Source organism: Vitis riparia, chromosome 11 (genome assembly GCF_004353265.1).
Source record: "Vitis riparia cultivar Riparia Gloire de Montpellier isolate 1030 chromosome 11, EGFV_Vit.rip_1.0, whole genome shotgun sequence".
Taxonomy (NCBI): domain Eukaryota; kingdom Viridiplantae; phylum Streptophyta; class Magnoliopsida; order Vitales; family Vitaceae; genus Vitis; species Vitis riparia.
This window is the reverse complement of record NC_048441.1, coordinates 9157969-9183277: the sequence shown is the minus strand read 5'-3', so window position 1 is coordinate 9183277 and position 25309 is coordinate 9157969. Positions and strand designations below refer to the sequence as shown.

Sequence of the window (25309 nt, the reverse complement as noted above, 5' to 3'; positions counted from 1 at the left end):
AGGTTCTGGTTCCCATCCTGCATCTGTTTTAGAATAATCAATAAATAGATTTTATAATTTAGTTTTGTTGAGGTTTACTTACTGTTATTATTATGTTATTTCATGTAGGAGAAAGTTACCGCTCTGACTACTTCAGCTTTAAAAGGTGGCACTGGAAATGAAGTTCCTGTGTTGCCTTTCTTTGCTTGTATGGAAAATAAAATTAGGAAAAAGAATTTGAACATGTAAAGCCCAAGCACCCCCAACCCCATGAAGATAAGTAAGTGGATAAAGAAAAAAGTAGTGTGCATTATTGTACAATGAAATGTTCCTAGTAAAGTGATGAAAAACATGGGACTCGTTCTTTTACCCCTTTTTCTTTTGAGGGCCTCTACTGGATTTAACTATTCTAACTATCCTAGGCTGTAAAGTTTTGGACCCACACCTGGGCTCATTTAGTTGCTGCGCGTGATTGAACTTGTGATATGCCCTTATTTTTGGTATTGATTTCTAGTTTAAATGTTGGACATTTGGTTATTAAAGAATTAGGAATGAGGTATTTTGATAAGCTAATTTCTAAATAGAGGTCTTTAGATTTTGATTTTGCTCTAATTAAACTCCAGGTACTTAGACATTATATGGTAGGAATGATGGGTTTATGGCCAACTATTTTCTGGGTAACAATTTCCTACTCAAAACGTGGTGCTATATTTTCCTTTATTTGAGAGGATTTCTTTTCATTCGTTTTCTCAACTCCAATATTGGACTTGGATTTTTCTTGAATTATCTTTTTGGTTAGTATCAAGAGCAGAAAATAGTTGTGGTAGGAAAAAACACAGAGTTTGAAGCTAAGCTACTTTTTATTTGATTAGGTTATGGTTTAGAGATTCTGGATAGTTTCCTCTTCTGTAGTTTAATGCCTAGTCTTAAATTAGATGGTAACACCTTAAAACAATCTTGTCTCTTTTACAATTTGATCTCCAGTGTGGTTCTAAAAGCACTAGGTGCATAGAAGTACTAGGTGGCTATTAGTATTGGTGGGTCCAAATGATCCAGGTGGAGATATTGCTCCTGAGGTAGAATGTGCTCTTCAATATTGCTTTGAAAGTCCATACATTTGCTTCCCACCTTAAGGTTTTTAGGATAGGGGATAGGGGTTGCACAAAGGGGTTCAGGATGGCACAACTTTCTTTTAGGAAGACTGGCTATATGGAGAGAGGTTTTGCTCGAGAAGATCATAGGTGGAAAGTTTTGGCCCTACTTGGTATGCATTTCTGTATGTTATATTTCCTTCTTTATCATTTTAATGAGATTGGAATTCAATTTTTTTAATCAATTTTTTTTTTTTCCAAATGAGTGATACAAAAAAATTGAAAAAAATGTAAAGAAACTTATGAGAAGAATAAATTTGTGATTCATGGGATATGTATATCCTATATCTTAATTTAGGATTATTATATTCAATATAGAGGGATACAAAAAAGAGGTTTAATAGGTTATCTCATAATTTACCTAGCCTATGTTTGGTTAAAAAAAACATATGATATGATCCTATTCCATCATCAACCATATATATAATAGGATATGTTATTCTATCTTTCTATCTTATTTCATGTTATATGCACCCAATCAAACATGGTTATAATTCATCTACGTTTTTAGTCAAGTCAGCTTAGTCGAGTCACTAAGAAAAGGTTTCAGGATATTGGAAGAATTACTGCTGCTGCTACTGTTACAACCCTCATCATTGAACTATACCTTTCTTGATTTAGTATCTATGGACAGAGCCCTAGGTCTTAACAGTATTTAAAACTCTAGTTTTGAGTTGTTTTCCAGATTTTTAGTTGGTACTGAAGGCTGTAGGCTACCGACCATTGGAAGGGAAAAGTTAGCAGGCTGTTGGGACCACTACTAGTGAAGGCACCTAGCTTGGTAACTTGATCAAACTGACAAGCTATGTGAATGTAACATCCGTTAAAAAAATTTCATGCCATTTTTTTTTTCCCTTAAAATGAAAATTCAAAATGTGCACAGAATCAGCACTCCATAACCCTTCAAATGTGGAACTGATTCTATTTTACAACCAACTGGTAGGAAGTTTAGCATGGAACCATATGGTTAACATTTACATTTCTAGGTGTCTGTGTAAGGAACTTGCCCTTTTTATTTTTCCCTGTTATTCTAGCTTCGTATTTGTGCAGGATTATATAACAATTGGGAGACGGTTAGATGGTATTTAAAACCATGCGTCTGGATGTTATGGACTGAGATACTGGATCTGCAACAATATCTGTGCCAATTCCTCTACTGTCTTATTCCATAAAAGGAACTCTATCTGCAAGGGAACCAAGTGCAGTTGGAAGTTGGCCTACTTGATTCGACCACATTCTTTGAACTCAAGCTGCAATCTACAGTGTTTGGCTCCACTTCACCCATACTTTAAGAATATATAAATTATCTTTTCGACTGAAATGCCAGCTCATGGAAAAATTTTGCTGCTGTGACAGGGCTTCTTATTAGATATGGCAGTGGTTGGTGTAGTAAAAGAGACCACTTGCTGCAACCTTTGGTGCCTGAAGAGGAGAAAAGAAATGTGAGGACCACATCTTGTCAACAAAAGATTCATGCATGTGATTAGACATATAGGCTCCACCACTACGGATTCTAAAATGTAAGATTAGGATAGAATAGACAGGTTGATCAGTTCTTGTTTGATGTGGCCGATTGCTACCAAGGAGCTATAAATCTTTTTCTTTGATGGTTTCCAAATGATCTTTGTCTAAGAGGTTAGTACTTCGGATCTATCAATGCATCTCAGGTTAAGAGGTAGGCCAACCAAGCCAGTTGAAGTAGATTAAGTGTAGAATAGTGTTTTTCAATGTCAAGTCTCCTGAACTAAATGAATATTTAAAACAATAAAAGAGACTAAAAAATGATCTCTTGAATCTCAGTTTGGATTGACTGGATTTTTAGTGTAGCCAATGTTGAAACAGAGGAAAAAGATGATAAGAGTTAACTTGTTCAAATGCATGCAAGGAAGTACAGCAGAGTTAGCATTGATAAGGATATGCATTGGGCACATATTGTAGCCTTTTTTATTTAAAGGTTATGAGAAGAAATAATTGTTGGGGATTGAAAGCAGGATATGACTTTTTAGATAGAGCAGGATGGCAAAATAATTTATATAGTTGACTTCAAGCGGTTGATTGAGATTAAGTTTTGATGTGTTGAGTGCTACTTGTATTCTGTACTTGTTAAATGACATCGGAACTAATCCAATTGAGATAGGATTTTGTCCACCTTTTTTCTCCCCATAATTTCTCTGTGCTCCTAATGGATGAAAGAGACCCAAAGTGTCAGGATGCAGCCTCCCTGGAAGTGAATGGTATGGGGAATAGATGGGGCAACTTGCAAAAGAACAAAGCTAGGTTGGTCGGTTGGTTGTTGTTATATTAGAAAGTGAGGGCAACCCGGTCCTCTTTCAGGAAAAAGAAATGGAACATGGCAGAGAACAAGAAACAGGGGGAAGGAGACAAGAATTAAGCTCACCAACCAACCAAACATTAGGCAGTCTTGTCTGACTGCATTCACATTGATGCTTCTAAAATACTTTTCACCCAAGGTTACTCACAGCCTTACTGTCTAATTTCTTCTATTTTATTCCTGGAAACCAAACATTTCTACCCATTACCATGCAGATTTCAACACTGAACATGTTCTTGCTCTATGGCCGATTAGGAGATGTCTAAGGATCAGCTGTGGTGGTTACATGAGTAATAAGTATACAATTATGTTATGAACAAAGGTGGGCTCTAAAAACATGCCTCGAAAGACGTGAAGCAGAAAGAGAAATAAAGAAAAGGACATTTGCAAGTATCATTGATCAATTGTTATAAGTGTTTTTCTTGACCATCATCTTCAAAAGCTTTTTGTTACACTAGTATGTGAGCTTTCAGTACAAGTTTGGAGAAGGAAGTGTTTTCCTAGTTCTTTTGTGTTGGAATTCTTGCTGTTTATCATTCAGAAGATACATTGGAACAAAATTTCCTTCACTGTTTGATGTGAAGATTGTGCCATTTGTTTTAAGGTTTGCTGTATTGACTATTTTCTAGATTTTCCCTGAAAAAGATTGTGCCCATGCTCTTAATCCTTACAATTCTCATTCTGTCTGTCGATGTTGGTTTTATTCCTTGGTTTAGTAGAAAAATAGAAGTTCATTCTAAACCACGGCTGAACTGTAACTATCACAAACTGACAAAGGAAAGGACCATGCCAACCAGTGATCCATTTCTCCCTTGAGCATGTGAATTCCTGACCTTGTCCCAAGTGACAGAAAATCATCTATATAATCCCCGGACCGGAATGAAGCCAATGTCCTCAAGTTTCTCTTGATGCCTAATATTCCCTTTTCATGAATATGGAGAGCGGCAAGATGATTCATTCAACGGTTAAAATGAAGCAGAAACTCATTAGATCTTCAACACAAAGAAAGATTGATAAGCTACGCAAGATCATTCCTGGATGTGAGGAGGTTGATGTTGAAACATTATTTCAGAAGACAATGGAGGAGATTCTTGAGCTCAAAATGCAAGTGGATATCCTCAAGAGACTCTCAAAACTCCATGGGGTTTGATCAGAATTCTTCTCATTAACACCTCAACCAATGCAAACATCTACTTTGACCCCTTGTAATGCCAGGCAAATAAGCATTTTCTTGATGTTGTCTCTTTTATTTTGTAGGGAAAAGAAGCATCCTGTGATTTGCATTGTACTTCATAATTGCTTCCAATTGTGATGCATCTCCTGCAAATTACCATTAGTCTGATGTAAGTGTACTTTTGTTTAATGTTTATAATTTTTTTGGAGAATGTCAACATAAAATATACTTCAAATTTCCTCCGGGAAAAACAAAAGAATTATCCAAAGAGGGAAAAGTAGTCAATGTGGATCACTTCCCACGAAATTTTTGCTTCCTGATAGAGACTGGACTGAATACATTCACCTGGAAACTGGGTCGAGGGGAAAGGGGGGTGGGGTTTTGGATTCATTTGAGAAAAATTGGTCTGCTTTTTCATTTTTGAGTTATCTATTTTCCTTGGGTGTCTTATGCTTTCAAGCCGTGACATTCTCAGCTATCTACTGCTGATATGAAGTCTGCTAAAAAACTATGCCCCCACTTTGTATGCGACTATAATTTTCTTTCCTTCCCATCTTATGTTTCTTCTTTCTCCCTCAAAGTACTCCATCATTATTATTTGTTTGTCTGTTGGTTTATTTTTTGTCCTTGGACAGCTTTAAAGTCTTGTCCTCCATCAACCCTTTGAGATTAATTTAATTTTCATTTTGCATTTTCGGTCACATTTTCGTTCCATGTTCAATCATTTTAGTGATCTGTTTTCCACCAAAAACTGCGGTCCATGATCAGTTAATGCAATCAGGCTTCTAACTTAGGATATGAGTGGCCTATTATCTCTTTGCTTTCGGGCATGTGGCCCAAGTCTGGCTTTTGTATACCATTTTTATTCTACTTAATTCCTGCTTAATTCTTTAGATTCCCTAGTCTCAAACTCAGTTTTAACAGCTCTATTAGCAGCTAATCTTGGGGTCTTTTATTAGTCCATTCTCTACTTCTTGTGGAATTTACCTTGTTTCATGTTTTTCTTGCAAAATGAGACTTAATTGGCATATCTCATGTGAAGTTCTTGTTTCCATATGATAATAATACAATACAAGGTACAAACCTCTACCCACAAATGATTCATATGTTGCATGAGAGTGGGTGGATATAATTAAGCATATAGTTACACAATTAAAGTACAAATATAGGAAATTAAGATGACGGCAACACATGATGAATGAAGATTAACCTTTGTTTCAGGTTTTATAAAATTGAAGTTCATATCTTGTGAAAGAAGTAGAGAGGGTCAGCATATGATTGACTGTCGTGGCCCATATCTTGTATAGATGATAATCATCCCCCATGTCTAGCTTAATTGTCCCATGATTTGTCGTTAACACGATTAGATAACATGTGTTCGTTTCGTCAGCTTCAGAGTCATCGTAAAGCTCCGCATGTAGGTCCTGTATAATGCCTAAACCCGAAGCAAGATTGATTAGTACAGTGAAGTTTCTTTCATCACTGATTCACATTATGTGAAGATACTGGCCCTCACAATTGAAGGAGTAGAATTGGTTTTAATGAGAGAAGGGGAGTAAAAGAGAAATAAAAGACTCACTTTCCTTCTTGCTTGAAAAAGTGTTCATCAGATTCAGCTTCCTTATCTTGAGAATAACCTGCAATGATATATGAATTTTTAAGAATATTTTGAGCGTGTGTTGTGAAGCCACTTTGGCTTTTTGACTGTATTTTGGGCATGTAACCAAAAGATAAAAGAAAAAGGCAAATGGCAAAGATTAGACCTTGGCTTGGCTGTTTAGGATGATGGACACTGACCTCAGCAAGCACCTCCCTGCCCAATAAACAAAACAAAATTAGTAACAAAAAGAAAAAAGACACTCGAAAGATGAACTTTGAGATGATCATGTAAAAAATGAATGTACCGTCTGATGTATGGATGGTGAGTTGAGCGCCCTTGGCAAGCATCGTTCTATGCTTTTCCAAATCAGAGTCCAGTTCGTTGCTTTCCTCTATAGGCAACACTGGTGCGCTTCCATTCAATCTGTTCTTGTACCCTGCTCTTGCTTTAAGGGTTGCTGCTCCTTTCAATGCTACAACAACAAAAATTCAACCAAAACATATATTAATTAAGCTTAAAAAGGGAAAGGAAAATTGCAACATGTTGATTGCTTTCATTTTATTTGGCAATGGATCATGGACCAATACGAATAGCTTTTGGTCCATGGTCCATGGACCTTTTGGGTTCATCTTCTAGAGTCAAGTCTGATCTTAATTGATTCCAGTCCATGGCATCCAATCTTCACTGTGAATCGGGTTACCAGGATCATTCCGCAAGTTTAATTATCTAATATTTTGCCGTATGGGAAGTGAGAGCAAAGATCGATTACATGTTGCAGCAGCAGCTGTGAGTGTTAAGATGTCACTTGCACTTGTACCACTCATTGCTGAACTCATCACAGTGCTGAGGTGCTCCCGCTTCGCCCCCATGGCTTCTGCCACTTGTGCGCACTGGGCTGCCACCAAAGCAGCTGCAGATGCCACTGCAGATTCCTTGGTGGCGTTGGATTGATCTTGTTTTGAGCTTTCTGCTGCAATGGCTGCTAGTGCTGCTGCAACGCCCGCTACTGATATTGCTGCGTGCACTTCAGCTCTTTGCAGCCTGCCCTCTTCTTTTCTCTTTAGCTTTATGTCTTTGAACCATTTTTTGATTGAAACATTGCTCCCAAATGGCATTATTTTCCATGAAAGCTGCATGAAAAAGTAATATAATATTTCTGGGCAAAGTATGACGAAATATACTACACATCTGAGTATGAAATTATATACCAACTAAAAAACATAAGGACTTCAAAGGAAAATTACGTACCCATTTCTTTCGGAAATAGCTGTTGTAGTTCAATTCTGGATGCATTGCCTGCTGCATCCATATCCACGACTGAAGAAAAAAAAAGGCCAAAGGTATATTTATAGTGAATTTTGGTTGTCTTAATTTGAATATGTGATTCAGTATTATTTGTTAGTAGGCAGTCGTATTACCTTCACGTCATTGGGTTTCCATGCGGGTGGAGACTTGATACCTGCATCATCCACCTTAACACTCTGGTCCATCTTCTGCAATTTCCTAAATTTAATTTCAGTTCATAAAATAAAATACATAAAATATCTATCAAGATCTACAGTAATTCAACTCACAGGGAAAGGAGGTTTGGTATCATATCCAAATTTCTTAATTGGGTTGTCCAGGATAACCAGTGATTGGTCTTGTAGCTCTGGTTGGATAGCTTGAACTGCAAAATTGCACCAAGCAGGCGATAGAAAATCCATGGTCTCTGGATGCGCTTCAGAGATTGTTGGCTTGAAATCCGGCTCCATGCAATTTGAAAGCTAAAAATTAATTGAGACTTGAGCTTAGCAGGATGAAAAAAAAGCCTCTCAGTTTTTGATATAAATAACCCCCAACATGCAGGTGGCCCTTAAATCACCATCCTATCCTTCAAAGTGGGCTCTCAATATATATGTATACGGTCCATATCCCTCTAGAAAGTGGTTAGTATATGAGGAGCTGGGATACTCTGATCGATTAGGACAGGAGGAGAGGAACAAAACGTCGTCCCTACATCATTGCCATCGTCCCACCAAAGGGATCATCTTCAATGAAGTGATCATACTACATGTATAGAAATGAGGCCATAAAGGGAAGTGACTAGTGAGTACAGCTTCGCTTTGTCCTCCCATCCAGACCCAGGAGCCCCTTAAAAAGAAATCAGAAAAAGATGAGATATTACAGTTGGAAAGGGTAATCAGTACCACCTTTGGATATATATTATACACTTGGAGTTGGAAACAAGAGGACCCTTTTGATTTCAAAAGAGTCTATAGATAAACAGATTTTGATTGGGGGGAGCCCCCAAGATTCAATGAGAGAGAACACATGCCAACCACTATAGAAGCATGCATAGTTATGGGATAAAATCATAAAGAGAATTAGGAGGCCCCTTCCTTTTGTATCTTTAAACTCAAACCAGAAATTTAAGCTAAGCATGAAGAACTTAAATATTATGAAATGAAAAATTACTTGCAAGAGCTGCCCAGCAGGACCACCACCTTAACAACCCTGAACAATGGACAGATGGAGAGAGGGAGATGTGTAGATGCATGACCTGTGAGATATTAATATTATAGCCAAGCATGCATTTGCGGGGTCGACATTGATAAAGGAAGTAGACATGTATCATTGTAGTTAAGCTTTGTGTCATAATTAGAATAAAAAATTTCTTGATTAAGAAATTGTTTAATTAATAATCACGATTAGCTCCAGCTTTTTCTATTAAATAGTGCTATGGAAATTAGTTAATCCCCTTTTACATGGTTGCTTATCTTTCAAAAGTGATTATGGGGTCCCTTCACTTTATTTTGGTTGATGAAGTCGTAAACTTTTGGAGATTTGATTAAAAGAGCATTCATTACACTCATGTGCAAGCATTTTTTTAATTCTTGTCGATGCTTATTCTTGTTCCCCAATGGTGGGTGTGATTAGCAGGAACCACCCAAGAAGGAGGGCGGAAAATCTATGTGCCCATGCCATGAGTCTGATCAGGTGGAATCACTGGTTTTTTTCATTATTTTAAAGCTTGGCAGGGATTTAAAGGGGCAAAAGGAAAAGGGAGAGTAGGATTCAAAAACACTATTAGTTTACACCCCAATAAGTAGATTCGAAGCTAATTTTACAATTTCTTGTTCAAGAGTTTAATCCAATAGAAGCAGTTTACAATTGATCCGGCACACACACCTTCCTAATTTTTAGTTTGTTACTCCATAAGGAATTCCATCTCAAATTGGAAGCGTGGACCTAAATTATTGGGATTTTATCTCCACGTGTTTAATAACCAAAACGACATACACACGAGTAGAAAATTAAGAAAAATACAAGATTTTAACATAGTTCGGAAAAAAATGTGACTCTTACATTCACGAAACGTACCAATACTCAATAATCCACTAATTACAGAAAAAAGAGTATAATGGTGAAACTCTAAAAAAAAAACTTCTCAATTGCAAGCTCTTGAGCATAGTGGGAAGCTCGACCCTTGACATTCTGAACGAAGCGCAACAAAATTGATTTAGGTTTCACAATCCAACAATATTGTCGACAATTTCATCTCAAATTGGAGTTGTAAATTGAGCCTAAGGAGTGCCAAGTTCATCCCATTCATCCAATTTCTTTGCTTTCAATTTGCACCTTAAAACATTTATTCAAATTTGTTATCAAACAAACTTTAAGGATGATAAATGATTTACTAATTCAAGAAAATCATTGTAATGTTATTAGAGATTTGGCCTTCGACAAATCCACATTTTGTTTCAATCACTTGAAGTAGTAAACCACATTTCTTTTAAGTTGAGGCTCACTCTTAAGTCTCAATTGATCTAAGTCCAAATATTGTCATCCACGTCTGTGAGTTGTAACAACCCTCTCTTCAAATTTTCAAATGAATAAGAGGTCTCATTCATCCATTTTTCTAGGAGCTTAGTGGAAAAGCATTTCATATCAAGGGCAAAGGGCCAAAAGCTTTTGTCCATAGAAAGTTTTTTCCAACTTGCAATATGAGATGTTAAAAAAACTACAACCTCTAAATTAGCAATATGCTAATCACAAAACTTGTGTGAAGTATTAACATTACTAAAAAGTCTTAAACTAGAAATTTGTCTTCACATATATGATCCATAAATCCAAATTACGTCCCAGAAGTAGAAGGAAATAAAAATCACTAAAATCCAAAAAAACTAGTCTCAAAACTAATAAAAGATCTTTTTTCTACCCATGTCACTCTTTCCCAAAATCAAGTGTACCATTTAATAAAATGAGTGAGCTCCAAAGCCTAATAAGAGGTATTTATTTATTCAAAAAATGAAATATGAAATGCTTATAACATGAGTACAATCATACATAACAAATTTGTAATACATGTGCTATTTAAAAAAAAGTATCAAATCGAATTTCTTAACAAACATGCATATATTCAAAACAAAATTTTAGTCGTTAATAGAAATATCTATCATAGTGGGACTTACAGAATTGGGTAGCCTCAGATGTTCCTTACATGTTGGTGAGCAGAATTAGAACCAATCTAATGATATATTGTAGGTTAGTAACTACCCCATTCATTGAGTTTTCATATCATCATTACCCCCCATTAAGGGTAACTAAGGTCAAAATATTTTCCCTTGTTAACTAGAGTAAGATAACTAGAATGCACATGTAAAGTAAAAATATAGTCAAATCAAAATAATTCTCAATTTCAGAGTTTCAAACTTATCTAAATATTCTTAGAATTAGTAAAAATATACTTGATCATTTATAATAAAAAATAAAAAAATAAAAATAAAAATAAAAATATTTTTACAAAATCTCCTTAAATTGGATAAACTCAAAGAAACAGAGTTGTAGAAAGTTCCTATGAATCACTTAATAGATTTAAAGTAATCCTTCCTATTAAGGTCTTGATAAGTATTACTCTAAGTATATATTTATTTATTAATTAACTCCATACCAAAATTAGGTAAATTAATTCATCTAGGGAAGTATCCAATTTCCATTGCTTAAGTTGATTTAACTTGTTTTTCCTAAATAATTACTCAACTTTCTTTCCTAATGAATTTTAGCCTATAATATTTTATGACATCCAACCATCTAAATAATTTATTTAACCTTTTATTAACATTAATTCTTCCATACCTCATAACCACACTAAAAACACTAGTACAACCTATAGGGATTAAAAAAAACAATTATTTCTAAATAACATCTTATTAATTTTTTAATCTCAAAAACATACTTCTATAAATTTTCATAACCATATTGTACTATTCTCAAAGTTTCCCCATAATAATATTAAAATATGCAAATTCCTATAATCTCCATATTTGGTGTGCCTTATGGATTCACCCACAACAACAAAACATCAAAGGGCGTGGAATTTGATCTTAGCCTCCACTTACACTTTCCTATGAATTTACTCACAACAACAAGACAACAATGAGTGTGGGATTTGATCTACCACTAACACTTATTAATTTTTTTACTCTCTAAAAATAAAAAGTACGGATCTATAGGATATATCCAAAAAAAATTCAGACTTTCATCCTAAAGTAAATTTCTTCTTCTCAAATCCTCATAAAAGGAAATCTTTGAGTTATAGATTTATGAATTTTGTATTCGTTTAAACGCCGATTTATTTATTTGCATACTTTTCTATTAATTATTTCGTTTTCTATTTCTTTTTGAAACCAAAATAACAATTGTATGCTAAAGAGAAGGAAAATATTTTGAAATAAAACTATTACCTTGAAGTTTTCTTCAAAAAAAAAAAAAAAAAAAGCCCTTCTCTTCACCTTCGATCTTGAAATTCCAACTTATCTCTTACATTTGTTCTCTATTGTACCTGAAAGTGTATTCAGAATGTGTTTTAGGGTTTCCATATTATTAATACAAATATTAATATTTTTATTTATTTTTTCTTTTAGCCTATAACCCAAAATTTAAGTCCATATTGCTTGAAACCCATGTGGCCCAAAATTTAAGTCAATGGGCCAAAAAAATTATATTTTTGGGCCAACTTAACCTCTGGGTGATGTGGTAAGTATATATCCAGTACCTTAATTACACTATGTTCCATAGTATTCCAGTCACTCTAATTTTGACTTAGCTGGCTATTTACATATGGAATAAGACATATTTATTGATGAAAATACTTAATAATTTAGATGAGAAAAAAATTAAATTTTGTTTCCGACCAATCCGATGCCTAGAAGAGCTAGGCATCATGACCAAAATAAAATAGTTTCATAAAATAATTTTGATGTGTACCTACCATGATATTATGATGTATAGTATATTAAACTAGCAAAAAATTAATACTATGGAGTCATATTTAAAAATTTTGATATGCAAAAAGTTGAAAAAAAACATGATTTTTATTCTTTCCTATTCTTAAAACTCAAATTAGTGAAGATGAAAAAAAGAGAAGTACCAAAGAATTAGTTAAAATAACTAATAGATAACAAAATCCTGATATCTAGTCATGTGAGGCCCACTTAAAGGTAGAAGGAGTGCCCAAGATGCAATTCTTAAGGTGGAGTAGGTGAAACATCAAAGTGATAATATGATTTTGAAATTTGGGTAATTTCGAAGTAGATTTCGAATTCATAGGTTGAATTTTGAATGGTCTTTCATCTCTACATAATTGTCTCCAAATGACTATAATTTATTCGTTTCAACTTCGATTTGCACACAATTTAAACCATTGGACTCCTAACTTCCCAAGTTTTGAAATGATCTATAATATGCCTAAAAATGACATAAGGAAATGCTCCAAATTTCACCTCAAAATCAGAGTACATGTTGTGGCCAGATTTTGAGTTCCAAATTTCCATGTGAACTTGATTGAATTTGCTTCTATAGTTGCTTGCCCTCTATATCACTTTACAACATCTATTGCTGGTATTTCATGCCCATGACTCACTCATTTTAACATTTCTTAGACTTTTCATGGTTCTCAAATCCTGAATCTCTCAGTTATGCATGTTTAACCTTTTTTACTTCCTTGGTTGATAATAACTTTTGTATTTATCATTTCTTTTCATCCTTTAAACTTGGAATTAAGTTTAAAATAGAAGTTAGATCCATAGATAAGGTCTTAGCATCAATTTGAGTTGAGTTGAATGGTTTTTATTTTTTATATTGCACAAATTATATCATATATGTGTCATTGGAGTGCATATTTTAGCTTCAATCACCTAAATCCATGAATTGGTTGCAAACAATTTATTAATCTTGCAAGGAATTCATGACTTAAATTTTCCATATAACTTTTAATGCATCTAATTCATATATAATGCAAGTGACGTAGGTCTAAATACCCAAATAAATATTATTGCAAAGGAGGCATATAATAGTGGAAACTCAAATTTAACTTTATTATATAATATCTTGTTTTTAAGGGTTCTATCTCAACACGTGCTTGTTATGATTTTTGAATATATTGTTAACCTCTGGTTGATTATGTTGGGTACATAAAAAACTTTTGAAAGTTTGACATTTATTTGTATAAAGATGAAGAATGTTATTGAAAATGATAGGGGACATCATGCTTTCATACACCAATAAAAAAAAAAGGGTGTTTAAGAACTTTAACTTCCATCTTTCATGTCAAGTGTGCAATGAGAAAAATTATTCTTCCAACATGCATTTGAATAGTATTTATAATAAATTTTCATAATTTCCCTTCTTTTTATGTGACAAAACACTTAAGAAGTTACCATATTTTTAATTAAAAATAAATAAATCAAAGAATTAGAATCTTCCACCTCACATTCCCTTTTAACATCATTTTTTTTCCTTTTTTTTTTTTAATTTTTTTTTTAATTTTTATCATTTAACACCATTTTCTTTCTTTCTTTTTATCATTTTTCCTCCACATCCACTTTGATATTTAAAAAAAAAAATATCGAAGACACTACAGTTTTCCTTCTAAAACCGTTTTAATTATAATTTTCTTATTGTTTAATCTTTTCATATTTATTGGTTTCAAACATTTTATTGAACACATAAACACAAAAAAATAATATAATAAAATAATCATTGAGAACAAATAAAATATAACTTAAAATATAATAGACAAAAAATTGAAGTTTCTTAGTTTTCTTAAATATTCAATTTATAATTTTTAAGAATAAGCAATTATATAAACAATCTAGATTAAAAAGATAATAAGTATTTTTTAATTGAAAAAAAAAAAGTACCTCAATTAGAAAAAATAGTTTTCTTTTGTTATTTTTTATGATTAAAAATAATATTTTATTTTCCTCCATTTTTATATAATCTATAAATTATATTTTTTGTTATCAAATTTCTTTCTGCTATTATTATTTTAAATTTTAAAAGTCATGCATATTTGTCATAATCTCATAGTAATAATTAAAATGTATGTTAGATACAACTTCTAAATTTTTTATTTTTGATATATGACTATAAATTTTTTTATGTTGCATAATATATTTTTATTTAATATAATTGATGATCTAAATATAATTTTAGAAGTAATAAATTAACAAAGTTTATCATACACGTTCATAAAATAACATATTCAAAGACTATTAAATTTTAGATGATCCTAGGAAAAATAGTCACATCATATTGAAAAATAAAACATTTTTAGGACATTTTATAATGTAGGTATTTTTCTTAAGGATGCACCTATGACTCCATTATGCGTAATAGGATATGGGAAGGCCTCAAATTCATTCCAGACCTTCCATAAATGAATATTTAGACCCAAATAAGGCACAATAAAATCACAGTTCGCCTAAAAAAATGTATATATTAGGTCCTATTAGGGTCTAAATATTCATTTTGGGAACATTATAAATGGATTTGAAGTCTTCCCCCACCTCAAATTCTAATTTAGAACCTCGTGTACATCTTTAAGATAAATATGTATGTAGACCCTCCATTTTGTCCTAGTAGCACATGTTATTATGTGTGTTCTTTTTTATTTCTTGTTGTCCTATAGTTGTCCCATGATGATTCGTTGTCGCTCATTTTTATACATTCTTTAAGTCATCTTTGGAGATTCATTGTCAAGGGATTTTCATGGATCCCAGTTGTGACCTTAGTCATACCTTGGTTTAGGTCACTTAGCTACCTTTTTTTAGTGTTTTGATCCCTTAAATTGTCTTTTCCTATTTTTATTTATTTATTTATTTTTAAAGGTTTAAGTCACCTAGATGCATTCCTAAATTTAGGCCACTTAGATGCACCTTAGCATCAACTCACTCAACTACACCTTAGCTCATTTTAGCTCACCTAGTGACACTTAGCTTAGGTTTAGCTCACATCAACTCGCTAAGTTACACTTTAACTTAGATCACTTAATTTAGTTTACTTAGTTGCATTTTAGAATTTTTGTTTGTTTTTTTTTTTTTTTTCTAATAGAACTTTGGTAGCTCAAGTCCACTACGAATTTTTCTTAAGGATGCATGTGGAAGCTGGAAAAAGGTCTTAAATCACTTCCCAAGGTCTTCTAAATGACTATTTAGAACATAATAGGACTTAATAGTGTCACAGCTTGCCCCCAAAAAATATATGTAATTTTGTAAAGAATGTACATTAGGTTTCAAATTTGATTTCGAGGTGCATAAGATCATAATCATTTCTTAAGGATGCCAAAATGAATATTTATTTCATAATAGTGAATGGGTCCCAATTCACCCTAAAAAATATATATATATTTTTGTAAAGAATGTAAGTATTTTTCTTAAGAATGTACATGTAGTTCTAAATTGGATTTCGAGGTGGGTGAAGCCATCAAATCACTTCTTAATGTCCCAAAATGACTATTTAGGACATAATAAGGGTGGTTGGGGTTTCGGTTTGTTATAAAAAAAAAAGTATATATCTTTGTGAAGAATGTACCTACTTCTCTTAAGGTTGTTTGTGGGGTTCAAAATTGGATTTTGAGGTGGGGAATGGTTGCAAATCACTTCTCAAGGTCCCCCAAATGACTATTTAGGATATAATAAGGGTGATTGGGGTTTCAATTCACACTAAAAAAAATGTATGTATTTTTATGACAAATGTGCATATATCTTTTAAGAATGTATGCATTTTTCTTAGGGATGTATGTAAGGTTCCAAATTGGATTTTAGGATGGGCGACGGTCTCAAATCATTTCTTGAGGTCCCCTAAATGAATATTTAAGACATTATAAGGCATAATGAGGTCTCGATTGACCTTAAAAAATATACATATTTTAAAAATAAATATACGTATTTTTCTTAAGAATGTATATATTTTATTTAAGGATGTACGTGAATTTAGAAATCTACCATGGAGGTGGGGGAAGGCCTCAAACTTATTCCCAATGTTCCCCCATTGAATATTTAGTCCCTAATAAGACCTAATTAGTTTCAGGGCCTTTAAAAAAATATACACATTTTTGTGAAAAACATACATATTTTTCTTAATGATGCATGTGGGGTTCAAAATTGGATTTTTGGGTGAGGGATGGTTGCAAATTACTTCCTAAGATTCCCCAATAACCATTTAGAACATAATAAGGGTGGGGGTCTCGGTTCAGCTTAAAAAATATACTTATTTTTGTGAAAGAATGTAAGTATTTTTTTTTATGGATGTATGTGAAATTCCAAATTAGAATTTGAGGTGGGGGAATGCCTCAAATCACTTCTTGAGGATCCCAAAATTAATATTTAAGACATAATAAGGGCTAATGAGGTCCTAGTTAACATTTGAAAAAATATACGTACTTTTATTAAGAATGTATATATTTTTCTTAAGGATATACGTGAAGTTTTAAATTGAAATTCGGGATGGGAGAAAGCCTCAAATCCTTTCCTAATGCTCCCCAAATGAATATTTATACCTTAATAAGACCTAATACATACATTTTTTTAGGTAGACTGTGACCTTCCTAGGCCTTATTTGGATCGAAGTATTAACTTATGGAAGGCTTGAAATGAATTTGAGGTCTTCTCATTACACATGGTGGAGTCATAGGTGCATCCTTGAGAAAAATACCTATGTTCTTAAAAAAAAAATAAAGAAAAATATTTACATGTGTTTTGAATAAGAATGTCCTAAAAAAATGTTCTTATTTTTCAACATGATGTGCCTATTTTTCCTAGAATCATCTGAATTTTAGTGGCATGATCATCTAAATTTTAGTTAGATTGTTTCATGAAAGTGTATGATGAACTTTATTAATAAACTATTTTTAAATTTATATTGAGATCATCAATTATATTAAATAAAAATATATTATGCAACATCCAAAAATTTCAAACATAAAAAATTTAAGAGTTATGTCTAACATGTATTTTAATTATTCCTATGAGATTATGATAAATATGTATGACTTTTAAATTTTAAAATAATAATAATAATAATTGAAAGAAATTTGACAACAAAAAATATAATTTATAGATTATATAAAAAATGGAGGAAATAAAATATTATTTTTTCTAATTGAAGTACTTGTTTTTCAATAAAAAAATAATTTTTTTAATCATAAAAAATAATAAAAGATAACTACTTTTTCTAATTAAATTACTTATCTTTCAATAAAAAAATAATTATTATCTTATTACTCTAGAGTATTTATGCATTTTTTTATTCTTAAAATTATAAATTGAATATTTAAAAAAAAATAAAAAACTTAAATTTTTTATCCATTATATTTTAGGTTATATTTTATTTGTTGTCAATAATTATCTATTATATATTATCATGAAAGGATTAACATTAAATATTGAAATTAAAAAGGTTTTAGACAAAAAAAACTATATCGGCTTCGATATATTTTAAAAAATATATCAAAATAGATGTGGGAAAAAAAGAAAAAAAAAAGAATGTTAAATAATAGAAGAAAAAAAGGAAAAGGGATGTTAAAAGAAAAAGTGACGTGGAGGATTCAAATTTTTTTGTTCAATTAAAAATATGGTAATTTTTTTATTTTATTATTTTGTCGTTTGAAAGTTGATTAAAAACCTCATTTTATTTTTTTAATTGGTGCATGAAAGCTTGATTTTCCCAAACGATATAATGAGTAAATATGGGAAAGGTAGGTTTTTTACCAACCCTTTTTTTAAAAAAAAAAAAAATTTATAATATTTTGAATTATTTTTTTAAAATAATTTTTCTTTAGTGTGAGAATAGATTTAACGGGATATTTGATGATTTTTTAAATTAATCATAAAAGTCTTTCAAAATATGAAATTTCATCCATAAAAATATATAGGCATTTTCATGGAGGAGAATTTTGATATTTTAAGAAAGACGAGAGCGTTTTCTTAATTTATTAGGAGAAAAATCTTATTTTGATAACTTTTTAAAATTATTATTATTTTTTTTTAAAATAAACCTCTCATCATTCCATTTTAAAACGCGGTGGGTCCTCATTTAGCCACGTGGCACATTGTCATTAGTAAATCGGAAGAACTGAGAGAAGCTGTTCCTATACAAACGCAGCGTCAAAGCGCCCTTATGTTCGTAGTCTGTTGTATTCATCTCGCTCTTTGGAAGCTTGCGGGTTGTTTTCGATCGGATCCGTGATGGAAGAGGTAAGCCTCCTCCTCCTATTCAGTTTTTTGTTTTGATCTGGTTCTCTTTGTTTGGCATCTAAGAAAATCTTGCGATAGGAAAAAAAATAAAAATTGAAAATGCAGGTTAAAATCTATTTCTTTTAGTTGTTTTGGCTCAAAACAAGACAAGTTATCAATTATGAATCTTTATTTATTTATTTATTTTTTATTTTTTTGGTATTTTGTATGTTCCTAGCTTTAATAGGAATTGAACGGTCCCGCAAGGCAGTGTTTGGAACGAAGATAATTCAGGAAATTAATTTTTGGGTAATTTTATGATTCAATTTTTGATTGATTGCTAGCTCATTTATATGTTTTTTTGTTGCTGTTTTTATTTTTTTTGAATCATTATAGCTTTTCAGATTATGAATATTGTTTTGGGGTATTATATTTCAGGCCTTCCAAATTTTAAACATTTTGTGAAATTTCCTAGTTCTTGGTGCCCCATGATATTGAAAATGGAAATTTCAGCTTTGAGAGATTAGTATATGTGGGCATGAAAAATTACTGATAAATATTTGACAGCTTTGATTTGTTGACTCCTTTTCTCAAAATGATTTAATTTCTGATGATAATTTATTTAAGCGATCTTTTTCTTCGGAGACTGACCAATAGCAACTATAGAATGAAAATGAGCCTGGAAATTACATATGGGAGGTCTTGGCTTTCATTGTAAAGGGATGTTTCTAGGATTGTTTCCCAATGCCATGCCAATCAGTTGGGTAAGGCTAACGAACAAGACACATGTTTGTACATTCCATTACCCGTTCCACATACACCTTGGCGTGATCTTAGCATGGGTTTTGCCCTTGGTTTACTCAAGACTGCTAGAGGTTAAGTTTGTTAATCATATTTGGAAGATGGTTTGGAAATTTTTTGGAACCACTTTGAAGTATTCCTCTGGTTTCCATCCTCAAATAGATGGTTAGACAGAGGTTATTAATCGTAGCTTAGGTGCTTGGTTGGTGAGAAACCCATTGATTAGTATATTTTTTTTTATTCACACTGAGGTTTTTACAGTAACTTAGTTAACCAGTTCACAAGCAAAAGTCTTTTTGAAGTTGTTTATGGTCTTTCACCTTGCCAACCCATTGATCTTGTTCCCTTGGCTACTGATTGCTGTCCTTCTGATTCTACTAAGGCCTTTGTTGACCATATTCGTGACTTACATGCTTAAATACAATGAAAACTTGTTTCGAGTAATGTCGACTATAAACTTGCTACTAATGCACATCGTAGGAATAGAGAGTTCAACGACGGTGATTATGTTCTGATTTGCATTTGTCCTGAGCATTACCCTTAAAATTCCATAAAGAAACTGCATGACTGCTCATTGGGCCCCTTTCATATTTTTCGAAGGCTTGAATATAATGCACATTTGCTTGATTTGCCATCACATATAATCATAAGTCTAATTTTTAATATGGCAGATTTATATTCTTACTGAGGCACATTCGAGAATCTAGTATTGCCTTCTTCTGTTTCTGCACAAAAATCCATTGGTCTAATAGCGCCAACTGATGTGATTGTAGATGTCTTGGTGGATTAGTATATTACTTTTCCAACTAGTGGTAGTCAAATGCTTTCTTGTTTGATGGAGACATTGTCCTAATACTGATCATACTGGGATTATTGATGAGGATTTCTGTCAATTTGATCCTAATCTTTTAGAGCAATATCTACACATAACTCACTGGAGGTGTGTTCTTTTTAACTGGGGGGAAATGATGGAGATAAAGATTTACACACTTATTTAGAGTGTTTTGTTGTTTATTATTTATTTTAGGGTCATTATTAGCTATCAACAAAGTTTCATTAGAGTTAAAATTTATTAAAATTAATTTCCTGTTGGAGTTAGAATTGCTTATCTATATATATGCCTTGTTATGTTAACTATGACAAACTTTTTTTGATTAATAATATTAGTAATTTCTTTAGAATTTCTCTCTTCTATTTCCATTTTCTCCCCTACATCCTTTTTCTCTTTATTGTTCTACATTACATTGAACCCATTTGGCCCAAGAGCTTTGTCCCTGCTCACACAAGACAAGGCAGCAAACACATCTTCCTCTAAAAAAGGACCCTCCAAGCCCCTTGAGTCTGTACTCCCAAGAGAAGCGAATGTCATCCATTGATGCTAGGTCCCCAGTCCCTTGACTTTTGCAATACACTGCAGAAGCCGTTTGCAACACCCTCCTTAACTTCTGCATCCTCAGTAACCCATGTTCCATTAATTGTAGGCTCATTCTTTCCTTTACCTCCTTGTTGGGAAAAAGAACCAAATGAAAATGGTCGTACTCCTACTTGTCTAGAATCTTTAAGGAAATAGTTTGTTCTTTAAGTCCTCTTGCAACTGGATTTCTGCTACTAGAGCTTCTATGCTCCTTGTCTTGAGTGGTCTAATAATGTAACTAGGTTTCCTCACAGCTCTGAAGCTGAAATCACTCAGGAAGATTTAAGAGAATGTTCATTTTGTGTTTTCATCAATGTCACTTTAGAAAAGTTAGGATTGCCTTTGAAAATGTTTCTTGCTCATGACCATTACCTGATAAAAGCTTCAGCAATTATACATGTTAGTTTCCTTTTACAATTCTATATTCATGTAAGTGATTACTGCGTGAAAACTAGAAACTAATTGTATGTAAATATGTATTAATCAATTCATTGGAAAGTTTCTTTCAAGGAAGTATGTGCAAGGCTGTTCAAATTACACAATATGCTAAGTGTTTCTCTCCTAACAATACCATAGTGTTAGTGGAAGGCCATTCATGTATTCTATGACAACCTTGTCTCAACTTTGGTGTTGTCATCTCAGCTTTCAATTTATTCTTTGTTTCCTATTTTGTATCTCAGGTTAACCTGCAAACAGCACCAGCAGATTTCCGATTTCCTAGCACAAATCAGACCAGACACTGTTTCACCCGCTACATTGAGTTTCACCGGTATTGCTTTTAGTACAATGGCAATCAAGTTCATTCATGAAAGAGTGTCCCATCGTTTTTAGGAAGATAGTTTGAGGCTCCAGTAAAGCTGTCAATTAGTTTTATGTATCATTATAAGCTACTATTTGAGCTTCAAATGTTTGTTGCAGGTGCTTGGCAGCAAAGGGGGAAGAGTCTGGTGACTGTGAAAAATTTGCCAAATACTATCGGTCCCTCTGTCCAGTTGAATGGGTGAGTAGTATGATACATACACAGTTCTTGGTCTGCTTTTGAGTTAACCATCTTTTAATAGCATAGTTGGATGCATGTTTTGTTGCTGTCCTGGATAGGCATGGTCCAGATAAAAGTGCTATTTGCTGTTTTATTTCTGGGATATATAATTTGAATGCTATCATCCTTAATATTACATTTTTCTTGGTGCCTATTTATTCTTAATGTATGATTATGCATAAGATTCTCTTGTTTTCAAACTTAGAGTAGGTGCTTATATGTAGAATGAAATTGAGGACCGAACCTTGCTTTCTCCTTTAGGGTATACCCCAGAGTTTCATGTTCTGCTGGTGTTTATCACATGATGCTTGTATTGTCTGCTTGGAGTTGGAACAGTGATATACACTTTTCTTTTCAACATGGATATGATGAGTCTGTTAGAGCAATGTACAGAAGTTCATTGCTCATTTGTTGGGCTATGATGAGTCTGTAGGCATCTCTGGCATAGTAACAAATGGTAAATATACAATTTACCTTGTTGGGCTATGTTTGGAAAGAGTTGGATTTATAACTAGTTGGTTTTAGATTTAGTCAATATAATGTGGCTAGTTGAATTCTCCTAGATTCTTTCACTATTCTGGTCTGTTGTTTGGTGGATTCTTTGACTTCCATTATGTGGTGATTTGTGACACAAATCTAGATGGTGCCAGTGACGAAACAAACTTATGAAGGTGTTCAGTGATAGAACATGGTGGGCAGGCAGTGGTTGTGGTTATTGTTGGGGGATTGGGAAACAGTGCATCTCTAACTGATCTCAGTCCTACAGAGGAATTACACATCCCATTCCTAGCTTGAATCTACAGTGGGGGAGGATTGTGAGTCCCATCCCCTAAATCAGGATGGGTAGGGTTGGGGCATTGGTATATTGATTAAAAAAAATTTCTAATCATGGTCTGTTTGTTTTATTGGAAAATGACCAAAAAAAATCACAAGAAAAGAAAATCTATAGCTATGGTAATTCAGAAAACCACCCTAAAAATAGTCTCATTTTCTTAGAAGGAAAATCAATCTTTTTAAATCTGGCAAATTTAATGAATCCGAATCAATCCTACTCAAGCCACTCTTAAAAACAAAAGAGGTATTAATAAAAAATGAAAATAAAAAAAATAAAAATAAAAGGGGACTCCGAAATCTAGTAAAAATCCAAACCCAATATAGAAATAGTTCAATCTCTGAAACAATCTTTCAATTGGAAGTCTGCAATAATCTGATCTCAAAAACAACCCTTGCACAAACCAAATTGAACTGATGTCATGTCCCAATGTCAAAAACAGAGCTCGAACAAACCCAATCTGATATCTTAAAAATGAAAATCAAAGTAAAAGTAATTGAAACAAGTTGAAGATTGCAGAAAAATTGAAATACCAAACAAGAAATGTGAAAGCTTAGAGAAACATGAGTGCCCGGCAAGACTTTGATTGCTTGGTGGATGCTTTGATTGCTATTATGTGGTAGTGTGTGTGTGTGTATATATATATTGCAAATGGATAAGCATTTGCTTAAATATAAGCACTGGAATGTATGCTGAAACATTGGAGGAACAACTTTGTGATGAGCGACTGAATATTTCTCTTTATGATAACAAATAACAAATCAAAGGCCTTCAAAATGTAACAAGCTTAGTTTTTTTAACATATTGATTTTTTTTTTTTAAAGTGTTCTTGTTTCTTTTGTAGGTTTCTTTATTTTTATCCATCGCAACCATAGCATACAAGAAAAAAATTTTCCAATGGAGTAGAAGAAGCACTATCCACCCTTGAAACAATGAGGGGTAGAAAAAAAAAATTTAAGTTTAGGTTGCAAACAATGAAAACCCCATTCCCATTTCAAATCTATCCTCATAGGTGGATTGTAGCATCTGTGCAGGTTTTAATTTCATGCAATATGTTCAAAATATGAGCATACAGATACGTCCATATCATTACATGCTGACAAATGAGGCACCAGATATTCCATCTTGAAAAACTGTGGGAGACTTGGGTTTCATACTACATCTATAAAAAAAGGAAGAAAGAAAGAAACCAGATTGTTATTTACTGGTGTGTGTCAACACTGCTAAAGTCCAATAGAACATGTGATTTATAAAAACTTGATTTTTGGGGTCAAGATCGTTCTCTCCATTTCACTTCCCTTAATTCTTTTATTGGTAACTAATTAGCAGGTTTTGAGCATGATAAAGTTACTTTCTCCTTTTATTTCTATCAAAATTCATACCCTCGTTAAGTTTCTTGCCAGTGCTTGGATTTTGGTGAAATTCACTTGTGATGGGAGATTTTCCTGCTATTATCTTGAATTTTTCTTGTCTTAAATCCATGGTTCAATGGCTGCAGATTGAGAAATGGAATGAGCAGAGGGAGAATGGCACTTTCCCAGGTCCTCTTTGAACTTGATCATCACACGTGATGGTCCCTCTATCTCTTGCAAATTCTGTTTAGTTTTTTCAATTTCTAGCTACATGCTTCTTGTTGGAGGCTAATGAATAAGCGAGGCACAGGAGGCTATTTCAACTCTCTCTTGCATGTGCTCAAGTTCCTGAAGAACTTAAACAAGGTTTCTTATGTTTTGGATATTCCAATTAATGATTGTCTTTTCAGCAGATGGTGTTTGATCGCTACTTAAAAATTTAATGCCTTGGTTCCTCAGACAGGTTTGCGTCTAATTGTTTCATTTTAGTGTGATTCAGGACCCACCTCTGGTTTCATGACTAGAGAGAGAGAGCTGGCATAGAATTTAAAAGAGGTGTGTAGTATTTCCACTATTTGATGGATGTGCTCACAAGTTACAATTTGCGCTGGGCGAAATATTTAGTTCAAATGGGGATTCTTTTTACTAAAATTTACAGAATCACTTTTTGGAGAATCAGTTTGCCTTTCTTATAAAAATTCAAATATTACATATTTGTCTCGTTTACATGCTTTCATTGAGAAAATAGGTTGATCAATACTTGGGATTTAACGGTATTTCTGGAGAATTAATTTATTTTGAGTCTTTTTTTGCAGGTTTTTAGGAATAATCCTTGGGAGGAGGAAATTTAAGGGTTTTTTGATTCTTGTTTATAAAACTGCTTTTAAGTTAAATAAATAAATAAAATAGCTTTTTTAGAATTTTTTAAAAATAAGGTGTTTCGCAATTTTTTTTGTTTAAAAAAAAAAATCAATAAAAGGATAAGTTATTTTTAAAAATAAATTTTTAAATTTAAATTTTGTGAAAACATTGTAATTTTAATTTTTATGATATTCATTAAATTCTATTCAAGTATTATTAAAAATGAAATTAGGTTTTGTAATTACAATTATTATTAATTTTAGTTAAAAATAAAAAT

General features: G+C 32.7%; 3 protein-coding genes across 5 annotated transcripts; 2 read left to right on the top strand and 1 right to left on the bottom strand.

Moving 5' to 3' along the window:
* Positions 1–1773: 1773 nt before the first annotated feature.
* Positions 1774–4942, top strand: LOC117925541. The gene has a single exon (XM_034844567.1). It carries the CDS (start codon positions 4391–4393, stop codon positions 4610–4612), a length of 222 nt encoding a protein of 73 aa, XP_034700458.1. The 5' UTR covers positions 1774–4390; the 3' UTR covers positions 4613–4942.
* Positions 4943–5671: 729 nt separating this feature from the next.
* LOC117925469 (VAN3-binding protein-like) lies at positions 5672–8322 on the bottom strand. Of its 2 annotated transcripts, none has more exons than XM_034844482.1 (8): positions 7811–8322; positions 7655–7726; positions 7485–7553; positions 7006–7366; positions 6541–6708; positions 6400–6449; positions 6216–6273; positions 5672–6071 (listed from the first exon to the last, which is right to left on the bottom strand). In XM_034844482.1, the coding sequence occupies exons 1-8, from the start codon at positions 7988–7990 to the stop codon at positions 5854–5856; spliced, it is 1176 nt and encodes a 391-aa protein (XP_034700373.1). In that variant the 5' UTR covers positions 7991–8322; the 3' UTR covers positions 5672–5853. The 2 variants fall into 2 exon arrangements, with proteins under 2 accessions (XP_034700373.1, XP_034700372.1); XM_034844481.1 differs by having other exon boundaries at positions 7655–7729; positions 7811–8320.
* A 10327-nt stretch (positions 8323–18649) lies between these two features.
* Positions 18650–24846, top strand: LOC117924588 (cytochrome c oxidase subunit 6b-2). Of its 2 annotated transcripts, XR_004652819.1 has the most exons (5): positions 18650–18754; positions 21629–21717; positions 21867–21948; positions 24318–24537; positions 24671–24846. XR_004652819.1 is itself a non-coding variant. In XM_034843248.1 (4 exons), the coding sequence occupies exons 1-4, from the start codon at positions 18746–18748 to the stop codon at positions 24369–24371; spliced, it is 234 nt and encodes a 77-aa protein (XP_034699139.1). In that variant the 5' UTR covers positions 18650–18745; the 3' UTR covers positions 24372–24846. The 2 variants fall into 2 exon arrangements, 1 of the variants encoding a protein (XP_034699139.1); XM_034843248.1 differs by having other exon boundaries at positions 24318–24846.
* Positions 24847–25309: the final 463 nt, after the last annotated feature.